At 44.7% G+C, this 19,578-nt stretch overlaps 1 protein-coding gene across 1 annotated transcript; it reads right to left on the bottom strand.

Annotated features, from left to right (window-relative positions):
* Positions 1-2,827: 2,827 nt before the first annotated feature.
* Positions 2,828-19,578, bottom strand: LOC135382597 (putative nuclease HARBI1). The gene is made up of 5 exons (XM_064612599.1): positions 19,568-19,578; positions 17,310-17,512; positions 13,109-13,330; positions 12,267-12,442; positions 2,828-2,890 (listed from the first exon to the last, which is right to left on the bottom strand). The coding sequence occupies exons 1-5, from the start codon at positions 19,576-19,578 to the stop codon at positions 2,828-2,830; spliced, it is 675 nt and encodes a 224-aa protein (XP_064468669.1).

The following is a 19,578-nucleotide window of genomic DNA, read 5'->3' as shown; positions in this document are numbered from 1 at the left end:
AGGACGTCTATTTTTGTAAGGGGCGGACCCGTCTAAGCCCGAAAGCTTTGTGTCACTGGACCTGGCGTCAGCGGCTGGGCCCGGCGTCAGCCACAAGAACATCAACAACATGTGTATAGTTACAGTCAGAGTCACAAAGAGCTATCTCGAGCACAGAAAAAAATAAGGGAGCTATATTTGATGAAGGTGACAAACAGCTAGATCTAATATTTTATATTATTAGCCGTATATATGAAGTAACAGTTCCTGTGACTAGTTTTGATGGTTTCACAATCAAATGTTAGTTAATTTTTTGCAAACTATTCTTCTTACGTGTGAAACATGTAAGTAAATTAAACGACGACCACGAAAGACATGCGCGAGACGACTACTTGGATTAACACTCCTCTTTTATCACGAACCGGTGCTGCAGCCGCTTGTGGAAATATTTTCGATATAACAGATTTATGTGCAGGGTTTCCAAGCTAGTTATGGACATAATCGTAAAAAATCGAGAAACGTTTTTTTTTTCTGTTTCTGTTCTTCAGTTACAGTATGTGGCAACGTATTATAGGTCGAGTGTCCCCCTTATGACCGTATTAGACCATCGAGCATTACCCTAATTAATTTTGACTAATTCATTGTTTTAATTGTGAAAAAAAAAGAAGTTTGGTGCAATGACTTTCTTTCCGTGTACTGGTTGTACCCTTGTCGTTGTCAGAAAGCAATCCAGCCAGTATAATGAGAGGAAACGTTCCACGAAAAATTCGCCAGATTTGCCTGTGTGTATATCTTTGCGCAACAAACGCACTTTAATAAGAGTTTTTCATTTCATGGTCAAAATGTGTCAGTTCAAATTAGAGCGGTCAACACCCCAGTAGGTTACTATATTGCGGCCTGCTTGGCCTAGAATGTACCAAGCTGGGTAATTCCTGTTTTTATTTATATTATACTTTATTTCATTATTATTTTATCATTATGTATTATTTATTTCAAATCGACCAAGGTGGGAAATCGAAATTTTTCGATGTGAATGAAAAAAAAAAAAAAAGAGACGCCGAGAATGAAGGTATAGGAAGTAAGAAAAAGGGGGGGGAAGTTATTTATTTACATGTGAAAAGTTAAGGGACACTGCGATGTTGCGGCGGAAGCTCCGCCTTCGTCAGGACTAAGGGGTGACAAGAAAGAAAGGGATTCGAAAAGTAATATTTCGTAACTGAAATGTACTCTTCCTAGGCTTTCATAAACTCATAAGATAACCCTGGGTTGAAATTCACTTTACAGTTCTTTTAAGTCATGAAAGTTAAATATCAGACCGTAGCCGAGATAGAGCTATGGTTTATGGTGTAGAATGTAAAACAAAATACTGCGTACATATAATTTATACTCGTCGAAGCTACTGCTGCTTTCACCAGGATCCGCTAACACATTGCTACAGCCACTCTCCTCACCCACGTCTTGCATGATGTCCCCACAAGCGTCATGGAGGCTGCTTCGAGTACCGCTGACGGCGCCGTGCTTTAGCAAATTATCTCCACCGTTTGGAGGCCACTCGCATTTTATTTTTCTCGCGCAAACTCAGCCAGCGGAGACTGGTTACAGTTACTTTTGGTCGTGAGCTCCTCGCCATTTTTCTTGCCATCAAATACATCCGGCATTTCCTCGAGTGACTCACGTTATCTAACGTGTTAGAGTTACAGATAGTTGCATGCAGATAGTTGATTGCATAACTGTGGGTGCATCAGTCATAGGAAGCATTTTACAAACCACATAAATGCATAGTGCTGTGATTGGATCCTGTCTACACGGCAGTCGGGACGTATAAGATATTACTGGCCACTGCAGTGAAATACCTGATAGACTTGTGCAGGAAGCTACTGGATAAGAATATAGTGCAACGCACTTGATGCAATATGTAGTATGTTATGCTCACGTATATTCGGACATATCACGGTTGATTGCATATAAAAGGGTTAATATATATAAAGTAAGATTATATATGCATATAAAGTAAGGTTATCGAGATGTGTGAGTCAAAGCTAGGGATCCACTTAGAAACTTCTGCAATCCAGCGAGCACACAAACTTGGACCGTGCCAGGCAACGAACTCAAGGCAGGCTATTGTGAACCATACGAACTTCAAAGAAAAACAAAGCATACGTTCACTCAGTCATAAACTAAAAGAAACCCTGTTCTCAGTTTCGCAGGATTATTCACAAGGAATAAGAATGGAACGTCAAACCTTGCGTGATTACGCCAGTAAACAGGGAGGAACACTTAAGCAGGTTTACAACAAGTTACTCCTTGGTGAACGAGTATTCAAATACGACAGTATAGCAAGGGACATTATTGACATTACGAAAATACGTCCTTCACAGAATGTGGCCAATCCCGTGAATCCAGTTTTTTTTTTTTTTTCATCTCATCGAGAACACATGCTGGTCACAGTGTTTGTCATAATGGTACAAACGCAGTCATCGGAGAGTGACAGTCTGTTTAAGAAAAACATGAATTTCGCTGTATGAGTATAAATATACGCAGTATAATTAACAAGGTAACTGCGTTTGAGTGTATGCTGTTGTCATATGAACCGCATCTTATTGCTATAACAGAAACTTGGTTGAAACCAGATATACCTGATGACGACGTCATCCCACCTGAATATAGTATGTTTCGACCTGATCGGTTAAATTTATGGGGAGGGGGTATTGCACCTGTTTATAAAAAATGTGCAGAATGTTTCCTCCTTCCCCTTCCATTCCCCTCAGCGATCTTATGGTGCAGAGTTAAAATTGGTCGCTCCCTTATAGTCGTTGGAGTACTTTACCGTCCCACAAATGCAGACACTTCATTCTCGTTCCATGTCCATGAGTACATGGATAAGCATGTGAAACCGCACCACAAGGTTATGCTGCAAGGAGATTTCAAATTACCAACTATTAACTGGGCTAAGCTCAGTTGTTTCGGCTCAGACCATCAGGTCTCTGAATATTTGCTGCAAATTACTTTCCATTACAACTTAATACGTAAGGTACACGAAACTACCAGAAACTCGAAATCAGTACCTGACTTTGTGTTCATTTAAAATTCTATGCAGGACAGCGATGTCATTGTGATAGAGGGCTTGTCCGATCACAGAGCAGCATTTCTGATATTATGTCAATGTTTTTGTGAGAACGACAAAGCGCGAACATAAAGTTGTTAAAAACTTCAATGCTGCTAACGATAACTGGGTCCTCTTGTACGAGGGCCGTTCAAGTCAAACCAGGACTTTCTGTCTCCTGACTGTACAAACGGCTCTCGCTACTTCTTTTTCATCATTTTCACACGCGACAGGCCACCGCGTTCACCACGTAGTGGTCCAAAGTTTGTGCAAAACAGAAGACACGTACTAGACAAGATGGCCGACAACGAGGTGAGCGCGCACATCGAACAGCGAATTGTCATGAAGTTTCTCGTGAATGAAGGCGTAAAGTCATCTGAAATTCACAAAAGACTTCACGCTCAGTATGGTCACGATACACTTAGCCGCAGCAAAGCGTTTGAGTGGTGCAAACAGTTCCGATACGGCCGTACATCAGTGCAGGACGACCCTGGCCGGGGCGGCTCAGAGCCCAGTGTCAGAGTTGCTGAGAACATCCAACTTGTGGAGCGCCTGATCCTCAAGGACCGACGGATAACATGTCTCGAAATGGCTCCAAAGACGGACCTTTCTGTGGGAACGTTGAACACTATCATTCATGAACACATCCAGTTTCGGAAAGCCGCGCCTCATCACCAAAGGAGTCCCTCCTCCTACAGGACAATGCACGCCCGCATACCGCGCATCTCACGACATGCACCTTACAGGAACTTGGCTGGGAGTTGCTGCCACATCCCCTTTACAGTCCAGACCACACCCCCAGCGATTTCCATCTCTTCGAGCCACTGCAGGCGTTCCTTGGGGGCCGCCACTTCAGCTACAACGACGAGGTCAAGAATGCGGTCCGATCATGGCTGCTACGCGTCGGTAAGCATTTCTACGCTGCTGGCATCAAAGCCCTCGTGAAACGCTGGGACAAGTGCATTAGTGCAGCTTGGAGATTACGTTGAAAAATAAAACTCATTTCTCGCCTGTAAGTTCATTTTACTTTTGCGAAAAATGAAAAGTCCCGGTTTGACTTCAACGCCCCTCGTACATGGAACATATTCTTAATGAGTTACTGTGTCGTGTCGATGCTTTAACTGTGAATGACATACGGATGAAATTTAAATATTGTGTCCATTATTGCATGAATGACTTTGTTCCCGACAAAGTTAAAGCTGTGAATAAACGGAACCCCCGCGTAACCCGGCAGATCATTCATTTAAAGCGACGGTTACACCGCTATCGGCCTACTGGTGAATCAGATAAGTTGAACACCACTAGGACTATCCTCAAGTGTAAATTATCTGAGGAGAAACACGTATATTATAGTTACACGTTGCAAGGATTTATGAAGTCAAACCCCAGAAAGTTCTGGAGTCACTTCCAAGAAGGTTACGTTCCAATAGTACGCTACTGACCGATCCCGCAGAAATAGCCATGACAATTAATGCATTTTTCCAGAGTGTTTTTATACCTAATATTGAATGTCCGGTAGAGATGTCGGCAGCCGGTCCTGGGCGCTGGACGATCTAAACTTGTCGATGGAAGGGATACTTAAGCTGATAACCAGTTTAGAAATAAGAAAGTCTCCCGGTCCGGATATGATACCTAATGAGTTTCTTAGAAAGTATGCATTAATCGTGTCCGAATTTCTGCACTTGATATATAAGAAATCCTTGTCCAGTGGTGAAGTTCCGGAAGACCGACCTCCGTCTGGCTGACCTTTCTTTTCTTTCCCAATAAACATATCCCCCCCCCCCCCTCTGGAACACTGGAAGATCGCTAAGGGTGCCCCGCTTTTTATGTCTGGTGTTAGAGAAGAAGTTAACAACTATCATCCAATATCTCTAACAAGCCAGTCCTACAAAGTACTTGCCCAAGCAGCACGTCCAATATTGGACCCATATGGGGAGTGCAACCAGGCTCCATATTGGACCAATATGGGCTGCCCATATTGGCAAGCCCATTTTGCGCCAATATTTCACCAACGGGGGCTCCGTGTAATAATAAAGCATTATCCTGTATATTATTCACCATTGATAATACCACAGGAGGGCCACTGGGAGAGTTTCGCGGCCGCGCCAAGTGTGTCGCCACGGTAGTATCGATCGGGGCGCCATCACTTCGCAAGACTTCTTCATTACGAAAACAAACCCCCACTTAATAGGTGTACTTCTACAACAACTGAACAAAGTGCGAGCCTACGTTTCTTTGAGTGAACTCGTTCTCTTTGATTTAGAATGTGTGTCACGTGGTCACATTCCTTTCAACCTTTCAACCGCCAGCAAGCAATCCGAAGCATTGGGCGCGAGCTTTGAACCGTTGACAGTTGGAGTGGCAGCAGTGGGAGGTGGAAGCTGGTGGGTTAGTGTGCGCTTTATCAACCTGTGTTTTTCAAAGTAAGCAACCGTAGAAATATATTATGAGTTATGATGAATATGCCTTCGTGGGTGCGTGAACTGTTATGCGATTTTGTATTGCACAGATGTCATAGACACCTGTTCCGGATGCACGGATATACGCCAAGCAAAATCGCACTGGTAAGAATAAGAATACTCGTATCTCTGCGAAGGTAGTTAGTACGCGCGGAAACTGGAATTGCAGGATTCACATTTGTTCGATTATTTTCAGGTCTTTCGGGGTGCAGAGCACCGAAGCTGCCGGGAGCGTTGTGTACGTACGGAAATCCACATTGGGCATGCCAAAGAACCTTGCAAATATATAAAGACCGCCTGAAAGCCAAGCTTCATGATACTGGAAAGCAAGTCACAAAGCATGCCTCCTCCAGAAGAGACTTGTTGCGAAGAAACCCTGTGATGTGTTTGTAAACTATATAATTGTGCTATTTTGCAACGCCTGTGCAACGATTTCGAGAAAAGTAGTGACATCATATTTGCATGTCCATGAATAAGCTTGATGAATACAGTGTTTCCATTCCAATATCTGTCTTTTGTCACTTTCTGACGTCCTCGTAAACCAGTTGAATAATTAACGAAAGGCACAGAACCCCAGCACCGGAGAGGCCGCAGAGCGCTCACCCATGTTGGATAAGCATGAAAAACAGCGTCCTCGGATGAATGCGCTACCTGCCGCCTTATCCAAAATCATAGCGAATGCGCATGCGCAGAATTGGTCTTGCAACCACTGGGTTCGTATTTGGCGCTGCTGCTGCCCGAAAAACGTCCCCATTGCGATCAATGGGAGTGTCCCATCCCTGATAATACTTCTCTCTGATTTTTGCTTTTCTATTTCTGCGGATCTAATTGATCCACGTTGCACATGATTAGAAAGAAAAGAAAAGAACAAAAAAAAAACCACGGCATCGCCCCCCCCCCAAAAAAAAAACGACGAACTACGCCCGCCTTGCTGAAGGACATAAGCAATCGCACGGAACTGCAAATGCCAAAGATCAATAAAGATCTTCAGGAACAGCACCGCAAGCGGTACTGCCCCGACGACCTTGTTATCGGCCACGCGTTCAAAGACACGGCCCACCCAGGGGCGGACCGCGTTATCAATGCCAATGAAGGTGCCTTCATTGGGATCACAACATTCTGTGAACTAAGAATTTCCAACCGGCTCCGAGAATACAAAGGAGCGAAACACTATCGTGACGGTGACGGACATACGTCAGAGCAATTCACACTGCTTGGAGCAACATGAAAGCACCTAATTTTACAGAAGAGCCATCCCTTCCTATCAAACATTGTGTTACTTGACCTGCCGCAATTCCGTTATCATTACAGCAACGAGCGACATTTTAGCCCTATGAAACGTCCGTTCGAGCTGTCGCACATGCGCATTAGCTGTGGGACGCGTGATTTCGCTCTAATGGCGATTTCGGGTGATGCACCTGGTAATCCGAGCGAGAGCGCCCAGGTCCAGTGCATGCTCTACACGGGAGTCGCTCTGGGGCAGTCATCACCCGAATTTGTCGGACGCTCTACCGCTCTTCTGCGAGGGTCGCTGCGCTCGCAACGCATTGTGCGTTAGTTGTGTTCGTGAACTTCCGGCATGTCGTTGGCATCGTCGAGCACTTTCACCTGTTCACAAGCATAGCTTGCGGGAAGCAGGTCATATAATCTTTGTCATTCGCATTATCGGTGTCAATTGAACTTTCATCGCTACTACTTTCGTAAAGATCCATGCCGTCAATGGTGAACGCAACAAAGAAACAGATGACTGGCCATATGACAGGAAGACAGCCGCAAGAGCAATACGTGGCAGACGACACTCGCCAGGCACATATATGCGCATGCTCGCCGTCGAGAGCGGAAGAAGAGAGTTGAGAGTGGTTTTGGCTCGGCCTCTCGCAGCAAGAGCCAAAAAAGTGCTCTTGGGGCGAGCGAACTGCTCCGTAGTGCATCATCCGAACACGCGAACATCCGAACTTGCTCTGGCCGCACCACCCGAATTTACCGCTCGGGTTCGGGGCAGAAAAAAGTGCCCCAAATGCATCACCCGAAATCGCCATAACAACCCGCTCGCTGAAACAGTCGGCTCCACCGATTGGCATTGGCATCGCGAAGGAAGATGGTGGCTATTTCCAGAACGTAGAATGTTGTGTTGTCGAATTCTAGCGAACGTTACATTGGGATTGCCAAGTACGTTGACTGTTTCGAACAGTGTGTATCATCTGCGGGAAGTTGTTGCATGTAACGATGTCCTGAATTGGGTATTTCCACACGCTTCAACGTTCAATCTTGCCGTGCTGCTTGGGCATTCGTGCAACACGGGTACGTACCATTTTCTGTATTTTCACGCAATATGGCGGTGTACGCGGGCAATATGGGGCCCATATCGCCAGGATTTTCTCAATATTGGCTCAAACTGGGCAATATGGGGCACATATTGCCCATTTTCAGCCAATAAGGGGGAAATCTTGGCGAAACGGGTCCCATATTGGACCCGTATCGCCAATGACCAGCCAATATGGGCCCAATATTGTGTGCCGCTTGGGTGAGCACATAATCACTATCTCAGGAACCATCTAGGGGGTCAACATTTTTTATTTTGTAGTCAACATGGCTTTCGGAAGGGCCTGTCGACAACTAACCCAATTAGTTGAAGTAGTTCATGATTTTGCAGCAACGTTAAATAAAGGACTTCAAGTTGATATCATATCACTAGACTTCCGAAAGGCATTTGATACCATACCTCAAGCAAAATTACTTTACAAGCTTAAACAAACAGGCATAAACACACGTATTCTCCACTGGCTTGCTCCTTATCTTACAGGTCGCTCTGAGTACGTTGATATTAAGAACCACAACTCTGATTTTATACCTGTTACATCTGGTGTCCCCCAGCGTTCTGTGCTCTTGCCGCTATTATTTTTGGTATTTATCAGCGACATTGCTCCCCGCGTCTGCGCGCCTGTCGTCATCAGAATGGTTGCAGATGATTGTTTACTGTACTGTGCTTTTGAGAAAAGTATTAATCAACCGTTTCTGTCTAAGTGTCTGGACAATGTTACAAAGTGTCGCTATATCTGGGGCATGACAGTTAACTGTAAGAAAACGGTACTGTGTCACATGACTAACAGAGCATCTACCTTACTTTACGATTATTGCATGCTAGGCCAGAAGCTAAATAAGGTGAAATATTTCAAGTACCCGGGTTTCACCATGAATCACAACTTAAAATGGGACGATCACAGTGACATAATATGCAGTAAAGCGAAAAAGAAGTTGTGGACTTTGGGGACAAGACTGCAGCTTTGCACCAGAGACACCAAATTAACAGCTTACAATACCTTAGTTCGCCAAGTTCTTGAGTACGCTAGCATAGTTTGGGACCCTTACACAATGAAGTTAAATAAACTAATAAACTCGAGCAACTGTAAAGGACGGCAGCAAGACTTATTACGGGAAATTATGGACGGACTGTCTCAGTAACACATATGCTTGAGCAGCTACATATGAAACCTCTTCCCAAACGACGAAAGGTAGCCAAGCTCAAGTTTTTATTCCTCATCTACCACAACCAGTTAAAAATTGACAGTAGCAAATATATTACACGCGTAGACCGTCGCAGCAAACGAATCAATCACGACAAGAATATCTAGCCGTACACCTCACACGTCTTCAAGTATTATTTTTTCCTGATTCTATTGATTTGTGGAACAGCTTACCCCAGTCAGTCGCCTGTGTCCGACGATGTAAACAACTTTTCCAGTTTGCTACCTAGTACACTTGACACATTATCTCGAGCATGATTTTGTGGTGCTGTGATATTTCTTTTGTCGTGTATTTGTTTGCTTATATGTGAGTTATTCGTTTGCTCTGACCCGCAGGATACCCATCCCGTCTGTAATTGTCCTGACAAGGACTAACAGTATTGTAAAATAAATAAATAAACATACCTATATCCGACTTCTGTACGCATAGTGCCACTGTTGCGCTTCATGAAAAAGGCCATGTCGTGTGAGCCACCCAGGTGAAACACAAATGGATGAATTTTAAAAAGAAATACCAAGAAATTGCTAAGCAGGACAAAAAGAGTGGCAATCACCGGTAAATATGCTTGCTCCAATCATGCTCCAAGCTCCAAAGCTCCAAAGCTCCAAGCTGCGCTGCTGATTGCCGCAGTATTGCAGCAATTAAACAAAGCAACAGAAAAAAGAAAGAAGAAAGGACAGCAACCGGATGTAATCTGTAATAACCTGCTACCTTGTGTGATAATCGTGAGCTAGGTCACATCAACACACACTCATCTTCGTGGTGAGGGGCTATTTGCATAAAACAAGACGAAGATGAGTGCGATGTCACGCTGAGTTCGTTCTCAGATTAGTAACATCTCAGATTTGAGACAGGAAGGATTGCATAAAGCATTTTGAGAACGTTCTTACAACGGTCTCACTTGGGTTCGAACTTGAGATCGACGGTGCATTATCTAGAGGGCTGAAGTGGCGTCGTAGCTGGGATCGTCCAATGTAATGGAGGATGGACGACTCCCTAGTGGCCGACGCCTGGAACGGGCTCCTCCTACGGCTTCCTAGGTCATTCCGTGTCTTGTTTACGCTTGTGCTCGCCGTGGAAGCAGTGCTGAGTGTAGCAAAGGTAACGCAAAACACAGTACGTTAGTGCTGCAAATGAGCACGTTCGAATTCTTTTGTGCTTTACACCGTCTCGTGTCTCATCTGTAGGCCTCTTGCATGCGCAGATTCCCTTCCGAGGACGGCGGCCGCCATATCGTCGCATACTTGCCATATCGCATACTTGCCGGCTGCCACATCGCATACTTGCTGAATAGAGATGGATTGGCGAAGCTTGCACGTAATTATTTGCGTTTTTGGGAATGAGAAATTGAGCTTGTATTCACAGCAATGTGAATCCATTCTTTTCAATAAAATGAATGCCGAACTTCGTGCGCTGTGTTGTTGTTCTTGTAGACGACTACATGTCGTCTGCATTTGGTCGATCGGTTTTTGAACGATTGCAACATGGCAAAGCGTAGTCAAAACTACACAGAGGAGCAGAAGTTACAGTTGGTACGCGAAGTGGAAAAACGGAAGAACGGTATTAGTTCTAAATTTTCAAATTCGACAACTAAAGCAGCTAAACGCAAAGCATGGGATGAGACTGTCACTGTACTAAACTGTACGCATCCAACATCAAAGAGGACGCCCGAAGAAAGCAGTGGACAAATCTGCTTCAACGAAGCAAAGAAGAACTAGCAAAAATGGAAAAGTTACAGAACACTACAGGCTAGCATTGTGTGCAGAGTTGCATAGTGTGGAGTGATGTTGATTCTCTGTCTTACAGTTATTATACATTATCCTTTTAGGTGCAGGAGGTAGCATGCCAGCCCTTCCGGTACTTCCACAAGCAACGCTGGACGTCCTTTGTTCGAATTCACCTATTCTGGAAGGTATTGCTGATGGAATAGACATGAGGTGAGAATACTATTTACGAAGTTTACAGTTTTTACCTTGTATTGGACACATTATTTCATTATTCCTTTCTAGTGTAGTTTAATGCATGTGTGTGTGCGAGTGATGTGGAGTTGCAGGTGTCACACTAATTAAGCCAAAATCTATATTTTATTTTTTGCTCAAAATCAAATCAAATCATGTGTACTTTATACAATTAACTTGTTTTTTAATGGTTTTACTGATAACAGAACCTCCCCATTCATAGTCACTGTTCTGTGGAGGGCAAGATGAATTATGTGACTAAAATGACATGGTCGGCATTAATGCTGCAATTAGTTACAGAGTGTGTCTTTCTGTTTAGATTTTACTATTACCAAATACAGTACCTAGTTGTAACAGTTTCGTGTACCGGCAAACATGACGTGATATGCGCCACTGTTTGTCAAGTGGCCTAATTGCTACATGTACTGCTGCATTTCTGTATTGTTCGCTTACAGCAGCCACCAAGAATGTGAGATTGCCAAACTTTCCCTTTTTTGTGAGTGTGCCTCCACATGCCTCTCCCTTTCTGCATCAGTAACTCTGTGTCTACTATCTGTTTCTATAGGGATGACGCGGTGCTGCACACCTTGGTGTCAACTAACACACAGCAGGGCGGAGACACAGTCACTCTAACATATGACATAGTAGACGGTACAAATGCAACAACATCCAGTGACACAAATACACATTTAATGCCTCCAAGCACAAGTGCTGAAAACACTATTCACCGGGAACAAAATGGAAACAGCTCCCATCAATGTGCTGAGCAACGCATTTCGTCTCCATCCAACCAAGATATTGGAAGTGCACATAGAGTGCGTCCACTGCCCCAAAGTGCCATGGCGACTTCCTCGTACGTAAGTGTTCTGGAAAAGGAAAAATAATACCTTGCAGTAAAGAGCGCTGCCATGCATGAGGCAATAGCAGCATTGCAAGAAATAAAGAAGACGAGTCGTGTTATAGGTAAGCACACACTGCAGCAGAATAGGCTGATAGGTGACTATTACAAGGCGCTCTCAGAGACTCAGCACCTTAAACAGCAGCGTTTACGACTCGAAATAGAAAAGATGCAGAGGGATGTGCTCTACTCATCTCAAATGTAGATGGTGCAAGATAGGTTTTGCATGTAACAAACACTCAGTGTACATAACTGCATTTATCACAATAAAACATAACTTGCCTAAGTGAAATGTGCTTGCACTATATCGCTCGCCTGACATCTACTCCATCTTCTCTACCTACATCAAGTGCATCCTCTTGTGCCACCCCGGGAATGACTTCAACTAGGTCATGTCCTGGAAAACTCTTTGCAATATTGTGCAACACACAGCAGGCTACTATTATGGTGCAGCAACAGTCAGAGGCCATGCGGAACTCGCCATGCAGGCAGTGAAACCTACGCTTGAGTTGTCCGATAGCCCTATGTCGGAGATCAACATATATCATATGATGGTCTGTAGGTCAACGCATGTAGATAATCGCAGAATGAGAAGCATTTTTTTGCATGGAATTGAGATCGAAATGTGAACAATAATGCACAAATAAAGTAGTACTACGTGAAAAGAATGTATATAATGCCTGAAAATGTAATTGAGATGATCACGAAGTATTCATATCAAATAAATCTGCATTGCTCTAATTTACTTTATTTTTCTATATATCGATATTTTCATTCAATTTATTATATACTAATTATAATATGTATCATATTATAGTATATAACTACAATACAATATAAAATGAAATCTATACATACCACAAAGTCACATAAATACAGTATATAATTATGCTCTATTATATTACTATGTATAATTCATTCAATTTAAATGAATATAGACCTCAGCATGAAAGAAATAAAAACAAACACACGAAAGTGTAGGTGGGTACCTTTCTATAAAAAAAAAAAAAAGACGTTATCCGAGAGTCCTTCATAGTGCAAGAACCTTTTTCTGGACATTTTCTATCTTCGAGAACGAAAGAATGACGAAGGATCTCCTGGCGTCCTACTTTTGAAGAATCTTTACCAGGTGAAAAACACGGACAAGCCGAATAACTTTTAAAATGTATTTCTTGAACGGTTAATTTTCTCTGTGTAGTGCCTCTAGTAGTTTTGTGCGCGCTGTTGTACCGGTCTTCATCTGATGAGTGCGTACTGAGGAAGGGTGTCATCAGCCACGGGCGACAAGGGTACCCTTTATCTCCTAGGAGAATGCCGCGATGCACCCCTCTGTCGAATTCATCGCCTAGCTTAGTCAGGCACAGCACCCTCGCGTCGTGCACACTCCCAGGCCACCGTGTGGCGACGTACAAGAATCTATAGACCGTTCACAGCAGCCAGTCGCTTCGGACGCTAGTAGATGGCGCCACAGTAGCCACGCCATTGCTTGCCTTCTGCGAGAGCCTGTGTACCTTTGCCTATGTGAGTGTTTCCGACCTGTTTTGCCGCTGTGCTACAGTTCTGTGCAAAATCTGGAAAAGCAGAGGGAAGACTTGTTCCGTGATTGAGTGTAGAAACTGTGACAGAGATCTGATCGTGTGGGACGAAGCTGTTCACGAGCCGTCGCTATACAAAGACTGCCCGCGTTCGAGGCCTTTTGCAATGCACGGGTTTCCACAAAGAGAGAAAAACAAACTGATTCGACAACAGTAGGTATCGAATCTTCAGAGGAAGGATTTCAAACCGGGAGAGTCAGCGAGGGTAAGTAATGCAGCCCTCAAAGTGGCGCAGCATTTCTGTGTGAGCCTCAAAGTCCGCCGCCCAGCAAACCAGATACATCCAGCAAATATCCGTAAGATATCTCGCCCGGGATGTTTGGATATCCAGTGGAGCTTGCCACAGATCCGTTTTACATCCATGCGATATCCCAGCGACTAGCATTTCTGCCATGTTTGTAGATCCACTGAAAGTCGCTGCGACGTCTGTCACGGATATTTGGATATATACGGGAGATTACGAATATCGTACATATTTTGCTTTTAACAATTTTGTGCATCAGATATTTAGTGTTTGTAGAGTGCGTAGAGACCACTGCAACTGTGTTCCAGCAAATAATATTTATTGTGTGTTTTAACCCATTTGATACTATTGGGAACAAAAACATTACCTTAGCCTAACAGGATTCATCACAGTACAGCAACACCGTAGGACACGCCAGCATAAGTGCCGAACCCTGCCCGCCTCACTTGGACCACTTGGAAAAACCCACAGTAACCTCTATTTGCGAGCTGGATGGAACATATACTGAAATACAAATCGTTACACACACGTTCGTTAGGGATAGCGTGGCGTAAACCATTTGTAACGGTGACGAGGATGTATCTTCGCAATTCCTGTGTTTCTGCATCAACCCACAGTATACCCAACAACATTTCTGACATCCCTTCCTATCAACTACTGTGTTTTTAATTCGGGTTACCGTCTCTATAAGGACAAACAAATATTTCCTGGATCTACCATAGACATCCCTAGGATATCCAGGCTGCTTCTCATGGGACATTCAAACATCCAGAGCGCGATATCCTTCCAACATACCAGGGACATCTGTTGTTTACTGGAGTAAGCCCAAAACGCAATGAAATTGTGCGATATCCCATAGATATCCTATGGATGTCGAGATATTCATGACGTTCGCGACCTTATAGGGATGTCCCAGGGATATTAATGGTTTGCTGGGCGTGGGCGTTGGCTGCTGCTTGTGAGAATAAACTTTCCCCATAGTTGCAGGGGTCACGTTCCTTGCAGTTGAACGGTTCCGTGTACATGCCTTGTCAGTGCGCCAAGCACTCGATCGTGAGCCCCTTGTTTGTCGCCTCTACAACCTTGATGAGCGGTGTACAATGACTGCACCTGCTGCTCAAACCCGTTTTACATGTGATGTTGTCGCCAAAGTGGACACGAAGCTAGTCTCTGTACTACACGTTCTTCTCACTGTTTGTGTCGACCTGATGTCGGCCTTTAAAATACATACATCATCGTTGCACTGGCACAGTACTACACCGACATGGCCGCTGTCAAACAGCTTCGTTCCCTTCGCAAATTCTCTGTAGCTCAGCGCAGGCTTTCCGTCTCCCTCTAGCTCGTTGATCATGTGGTTGTATACATCTGAAATCAACAATAAAAGTATATGCTACTTCATAACGACAACATAACAGCCCTTACATGCATATCTTTCTCAGGCAGTTGTACCGCAACTCTTGCGATAAAAAGCAAGAAATCACGATCTTACGATATTACATTATGAACATACCCACAACGTAGCGTATGCGCAACAAAAGAAGAGGGGAAAAAAAACGCCGAAATACGTAGTAACTCGAGCATAGTGGGCCCGATCAGGGACGCACGAGGACAGAAATATCACTCTAAATCAAGCAAATGTACTCACCTTTCCGTTGAAGCTTCGGCCAAAGCCTCGTGTCATCCTTCCATCCGGGATTCATTGCAAAAAATTTAAAATCGGAGAAAGCGTCTCTGGGTTGCACCGCCGTACTACGTGCGCCGTGCCAACAGGCAGCCGAAAGAGAAGGCAAGCAGTGGCGGGCAGGGTCACGTGCGCTAAGATGGCGGCGCCCAGATAACTCTGCTGTAAACGGTCTATAGGCCGAGTCGCAAACCAGAGAGTCGAACCGAAACGTTTAACGATGCGGTTCGGGTTTAGGTTCGGCGATAAGGGTTCGGATCCGGTTCAGGTCCAGAAGGCAATTATAATGGTTCAAACCGGTTGTTTCCAAACGGTTCGGTTCCCGAACCGGTTCAGGAACGATGGGTGCGAATGAAGCACAACAGGCAGGTTAAAAGAAGCTTCCGTGTGTGTGTGTTACAGTGTTTGAAGTGGGCAGGAAGGCGTCAGTGGTCGCTCAGGATTTTGAAAGAGTTTGTGCGACATGAAAGACAGCGGTTACAAGAAGAGCATACCCATGAATTACTGATGAATTACCCATGAATTACATGAATTACTGATGAATGAAGCCAATTTGGCATGTTCTTTTCATTCTGACCAGCATGAGTGTGGCCGGTGCTTTACTTTCTAGTACCCTAGGCACGCGGCAAACTTAATGCTTTGAACGGAATGACAGTAACTTCACCTCCTGAGCAACCATCGTCCCGAATGTCTGTGTTTTTTCAACACGCCCCTGCTTTCAACAAGCCGGGAGAGAACGACGCCACACAAGATTATAGTTGGTGAGGAGCTGAACGCGCTGAAGGAAGTGTGGCTAGCGTATAAGGGGCTTATGTAAGTTCACACGCCACGCACACACGTTGGCAATTATGCTGCAGCGTTGTATACACGAATATGTGCTAGAGCTGAGCTCAGGTAGTTTGCTTTCGCAATGCATTACGTGCAAGAGAACAGAAGAAGAAAAAGAAAAAAAAAACGAAGGGGAGAATACTTGAAAGACCAAAGGTCGCACAGCTCCCGTGGCTCAGTGGCTAGCGTGCTGGCCATGTCACGTCGAGACTGGGAGGTACCGGGGTTCGAATCCCGGTGCCGGCTGTGCTGTCTGGGGTTTTTCCTGGGTTTTCCTCAGACGCTTTCAGACATATGTCGGCACAGTTCCCTTAGAAGTCGGCCCAGGACGCACATTCCCCCAGGGCGTCAGTCGTGACGTTGCCCACCTACGTGAGGCCGACAACGGCAAGCCCTTTCACCACCCACCACAGTCGCACAGCCGTCGCCATATACGTCGGTTGGTCCGCGTATACTGGTATTTATATGCAGGATGCCTGCGATAACGGTAGAGATGATCTCGAAGACATAGCGCTGTCAAAGAAAACTGACATGTTTTTGTTGCAAACGGACTGATCTTGAAATGCAGCGCCAGGACACCCTGTGTACAGCTGACTCTGACTAGTATATTAATATAATATGTCACTTGATGACTACTACCCAAAACTGTCCCTAATGTCCCGTTGAACTTTAATTCTTATATATATTTACGTGTATGTCTTAGACGTTAGTAGTCCTGGCAGTTTTCAGTTACTATCTGTTGCTATTTCGTGACTCGAGAAGATCCAAATCATTGTTGCAGGGCACGACTTTTTCGGCAAGAAAGACGATGTCTACGAAGCTAATAAATGAAGAAAAAATACGAAAAATAGTTTTTGTGTTCATGCACAACATCCAAAGTTTCGCACTTAATTCCGTGTGAACCGTTATTTGAACCGGAAACCGGTAATATTTTTACCGGTTTAGTTCCGGTTCAGCTCCAAGATGGCGTCGACTCTTTCGGTTCGGTTCAGTTCCGGTTCGGCCAAAAATAACAGTTAATAACGGTTTTCGGTTCGGGTTCGGGTTCGGTTCGACTCTCTGTCGCAAACTACCTCTAAGGTAATTGAATGGAAACCTTTCAGGTTGACGTACGCTTGCTCGTTCATACTTGGAGCCTGAATCCGTACATGTGTGCCGTCTATGACACCCACAACGCTAGGAAAGTTGGCGATATCGTGGAATTTTTCCATAGCGTTATTCACATGTTCCCCCGCGGGGCATCTGGGGAGTATGAAGACATGACAAGTGAGTGTAGGAATGGTACGTACCTTGCGTTCGAAGTAACATGCTACAAATTCAGACTTAACATCTTACCGTATGAAACGACCAGAGCGCTTTGCAATCGCCAACGTAAATCTTCTGACGATTCCACTGGCAGTGGAAACATGAAAGTTCACAACGTCGCGCCGCAGTGATTAAAAAATTTCCGGTCGCCAAGAACCATAGATTGAGAAGTTACTCGGCAAAAAGAACTCGTTACAAGTTAACTTATCGTGTGAAAAATATAACTAAGTTAATAACGAAGTTCTTCAGCCTGAAATGTAACTCGCAGTTACTGAGTTACTTAAAAAAAGAACGATTTACTTCCAAGTCACTTAGAGTTAGACCTTGAATTGCCTACGGAGGAGTGCAACACCCTTAGATCGTTTTCGTTTATGTCCAACAACAGGCCCCTCCCTGTTTGTAAACAAATGGCGTCATAGTGTTCGACAGCGCCACAAATCTGGTAGAATTCAACTACGCTCGAAGCTAGAGGTGAAGAAGGTCGAGCCCGAAAGCCACGGTCTTGAGGGGATTACGATATGGTCCCTTAAAGGGACGCGACCCTCGCTCCTGCTTTTCTGTCAATGGGAGGCAGCGAACAACCCGTTCGTGGAACCCAACCCTCTCTTCCCGGTTTCAGTCTGTCTACCTATGTCATGATGACGTTTCTCTGGTAGAGGTTTATTCGAACGCTTTGCATCTTACTCCCTGTGTCCGCACAATGGTTCGGCTTCATTTCAATGGCAGCGGTTCTTACTTCCTGAATAAAATACTGTCATTGATTGAATATCACGTTTTATGGCAAAAAACGCCATCAAGAAACCGGAGAGAAAGCAAGAAAATATGTGGACGTGAGTGAAAAGCGAGTTAAAAGTAACTTGGAACTTAACTTAACTTACTTTGGCAAAGTTACCCGAAAAAGGAACGAGTTCCCCTGAAAGTTACCACGGCGCAAAAGTACCGTGTTAAGTTACAAGTTACCAAAAAAAGGATCTTGGTTACAGTAACGAGTTACCTCGAACTCTGCCAAGAACTGCAACGCGACAAGTACTTGCAATGCGACGGGCAACGCGCGGTTGCGCCGTGTTGGGTGTCCCAAATCGTGAGCTATCAGAGAAGCAATGGCAAATATTGCGTGTCGACGGAAACGAAATCGGTCGTACACCATAGTTCCTGTGTAATATTCAAGAGGATTTTCCCGATCGCGAAAAACTCGGTGTCTCGCGATCGATACAGCGATAAGGTATCGTCTGCGCCGACTGAGCAGGGCCGCCATTGTTGAGATGAGAACATGTTTGAGCGCGGTTGGTACCTGTCTCAAAATTTGGGAAAGTTAAATGAGAAAGTACTCAATTGTGATCTCAGCTTCGTGCTCAAATGTGCTTTATGCAACTGGTTTCGACGCTGAGTACGACCTTGAGATCGAACTGGGGTGTGAGATCGATCTCAAAGCGCTTGATGCAAACGGCCCCAGATTAAATGCACATTTCTTTCTCGTTTAGACTGCAACTTAGCATAGGAAGTGCTTCATCCCGATCGTCATCCCAGTGGAGTTGGAAAAATTTGGCTGCCCGGAGGAGAAATGTACGAAGATTCGCTTCGTCATCCATTGTCGCTGTCGTGTCGGCTGCAAACTGCAGGAACAATTCCAAACATGACAAGCCCTTTCCGTGTAACCGTTTATTTTTATTTCCAATAACTGCCAGCAAAATGTGATGATTTGATCCTTCTTGTCGTTCTCGTTTGCCAGCCGTAATCTCGCTCTTAAGCCAGGTGTCTCGACCCACTGCCATAGCTGGGCGTTTGGGGCCTTCGAAGGTCACGATCACAATCATCTGATAAGGCGTGAGTTCGGGCCCTAGTACGAACTCACACGAAGGTCGACATGGCGCATCGGTAAGCTCGATCATGCCGCGGATGTTAGCACACTAACCAGATAACATTATACTTGCTCTGTTTACAGGTGTGATGGTATCCGGTGAGTGCACTAATATGCGCTATGATCGAGCTCACCGATACGCCAT

This window comes from Ornithodoros turicata, chromosome 1 (assembly GCF_037126465.1).
Source record: "Ornithodoros turicata isolate Travis chromosome 1, ASM3712646v1, whole genome shotgun sequence".
Taxonomy (NCBI): domain Eukaryota; kingdom Metazoa; phylum Arthropoda; class Arachnida; order Ixodida; family Argasidae; genus Ornithodoros; species Ornithodoros turicata.
This window is presented reverse-complemented; position numbering and strand designations above follow the sequence as displayed.

Coding starts and splice junctions, on each gene's coding strand:
- LOC135382597 (XM_064612599.1), bottom strand. Junction 13,331..17,309: donor AGAGTCGAACCGAACCCGAA/CCCGAACCGAAA, acceptor ATAGATTCTTGT/ACGTCGCCACACGGTGGCCT. Junction 2,891..12,266: donor CACAAGAGGATGCACTTGAT/GTAGGTAGAGAA, acceptor ATCTCCTTGCAG/CATAACCTTGTGGTGCGGTT.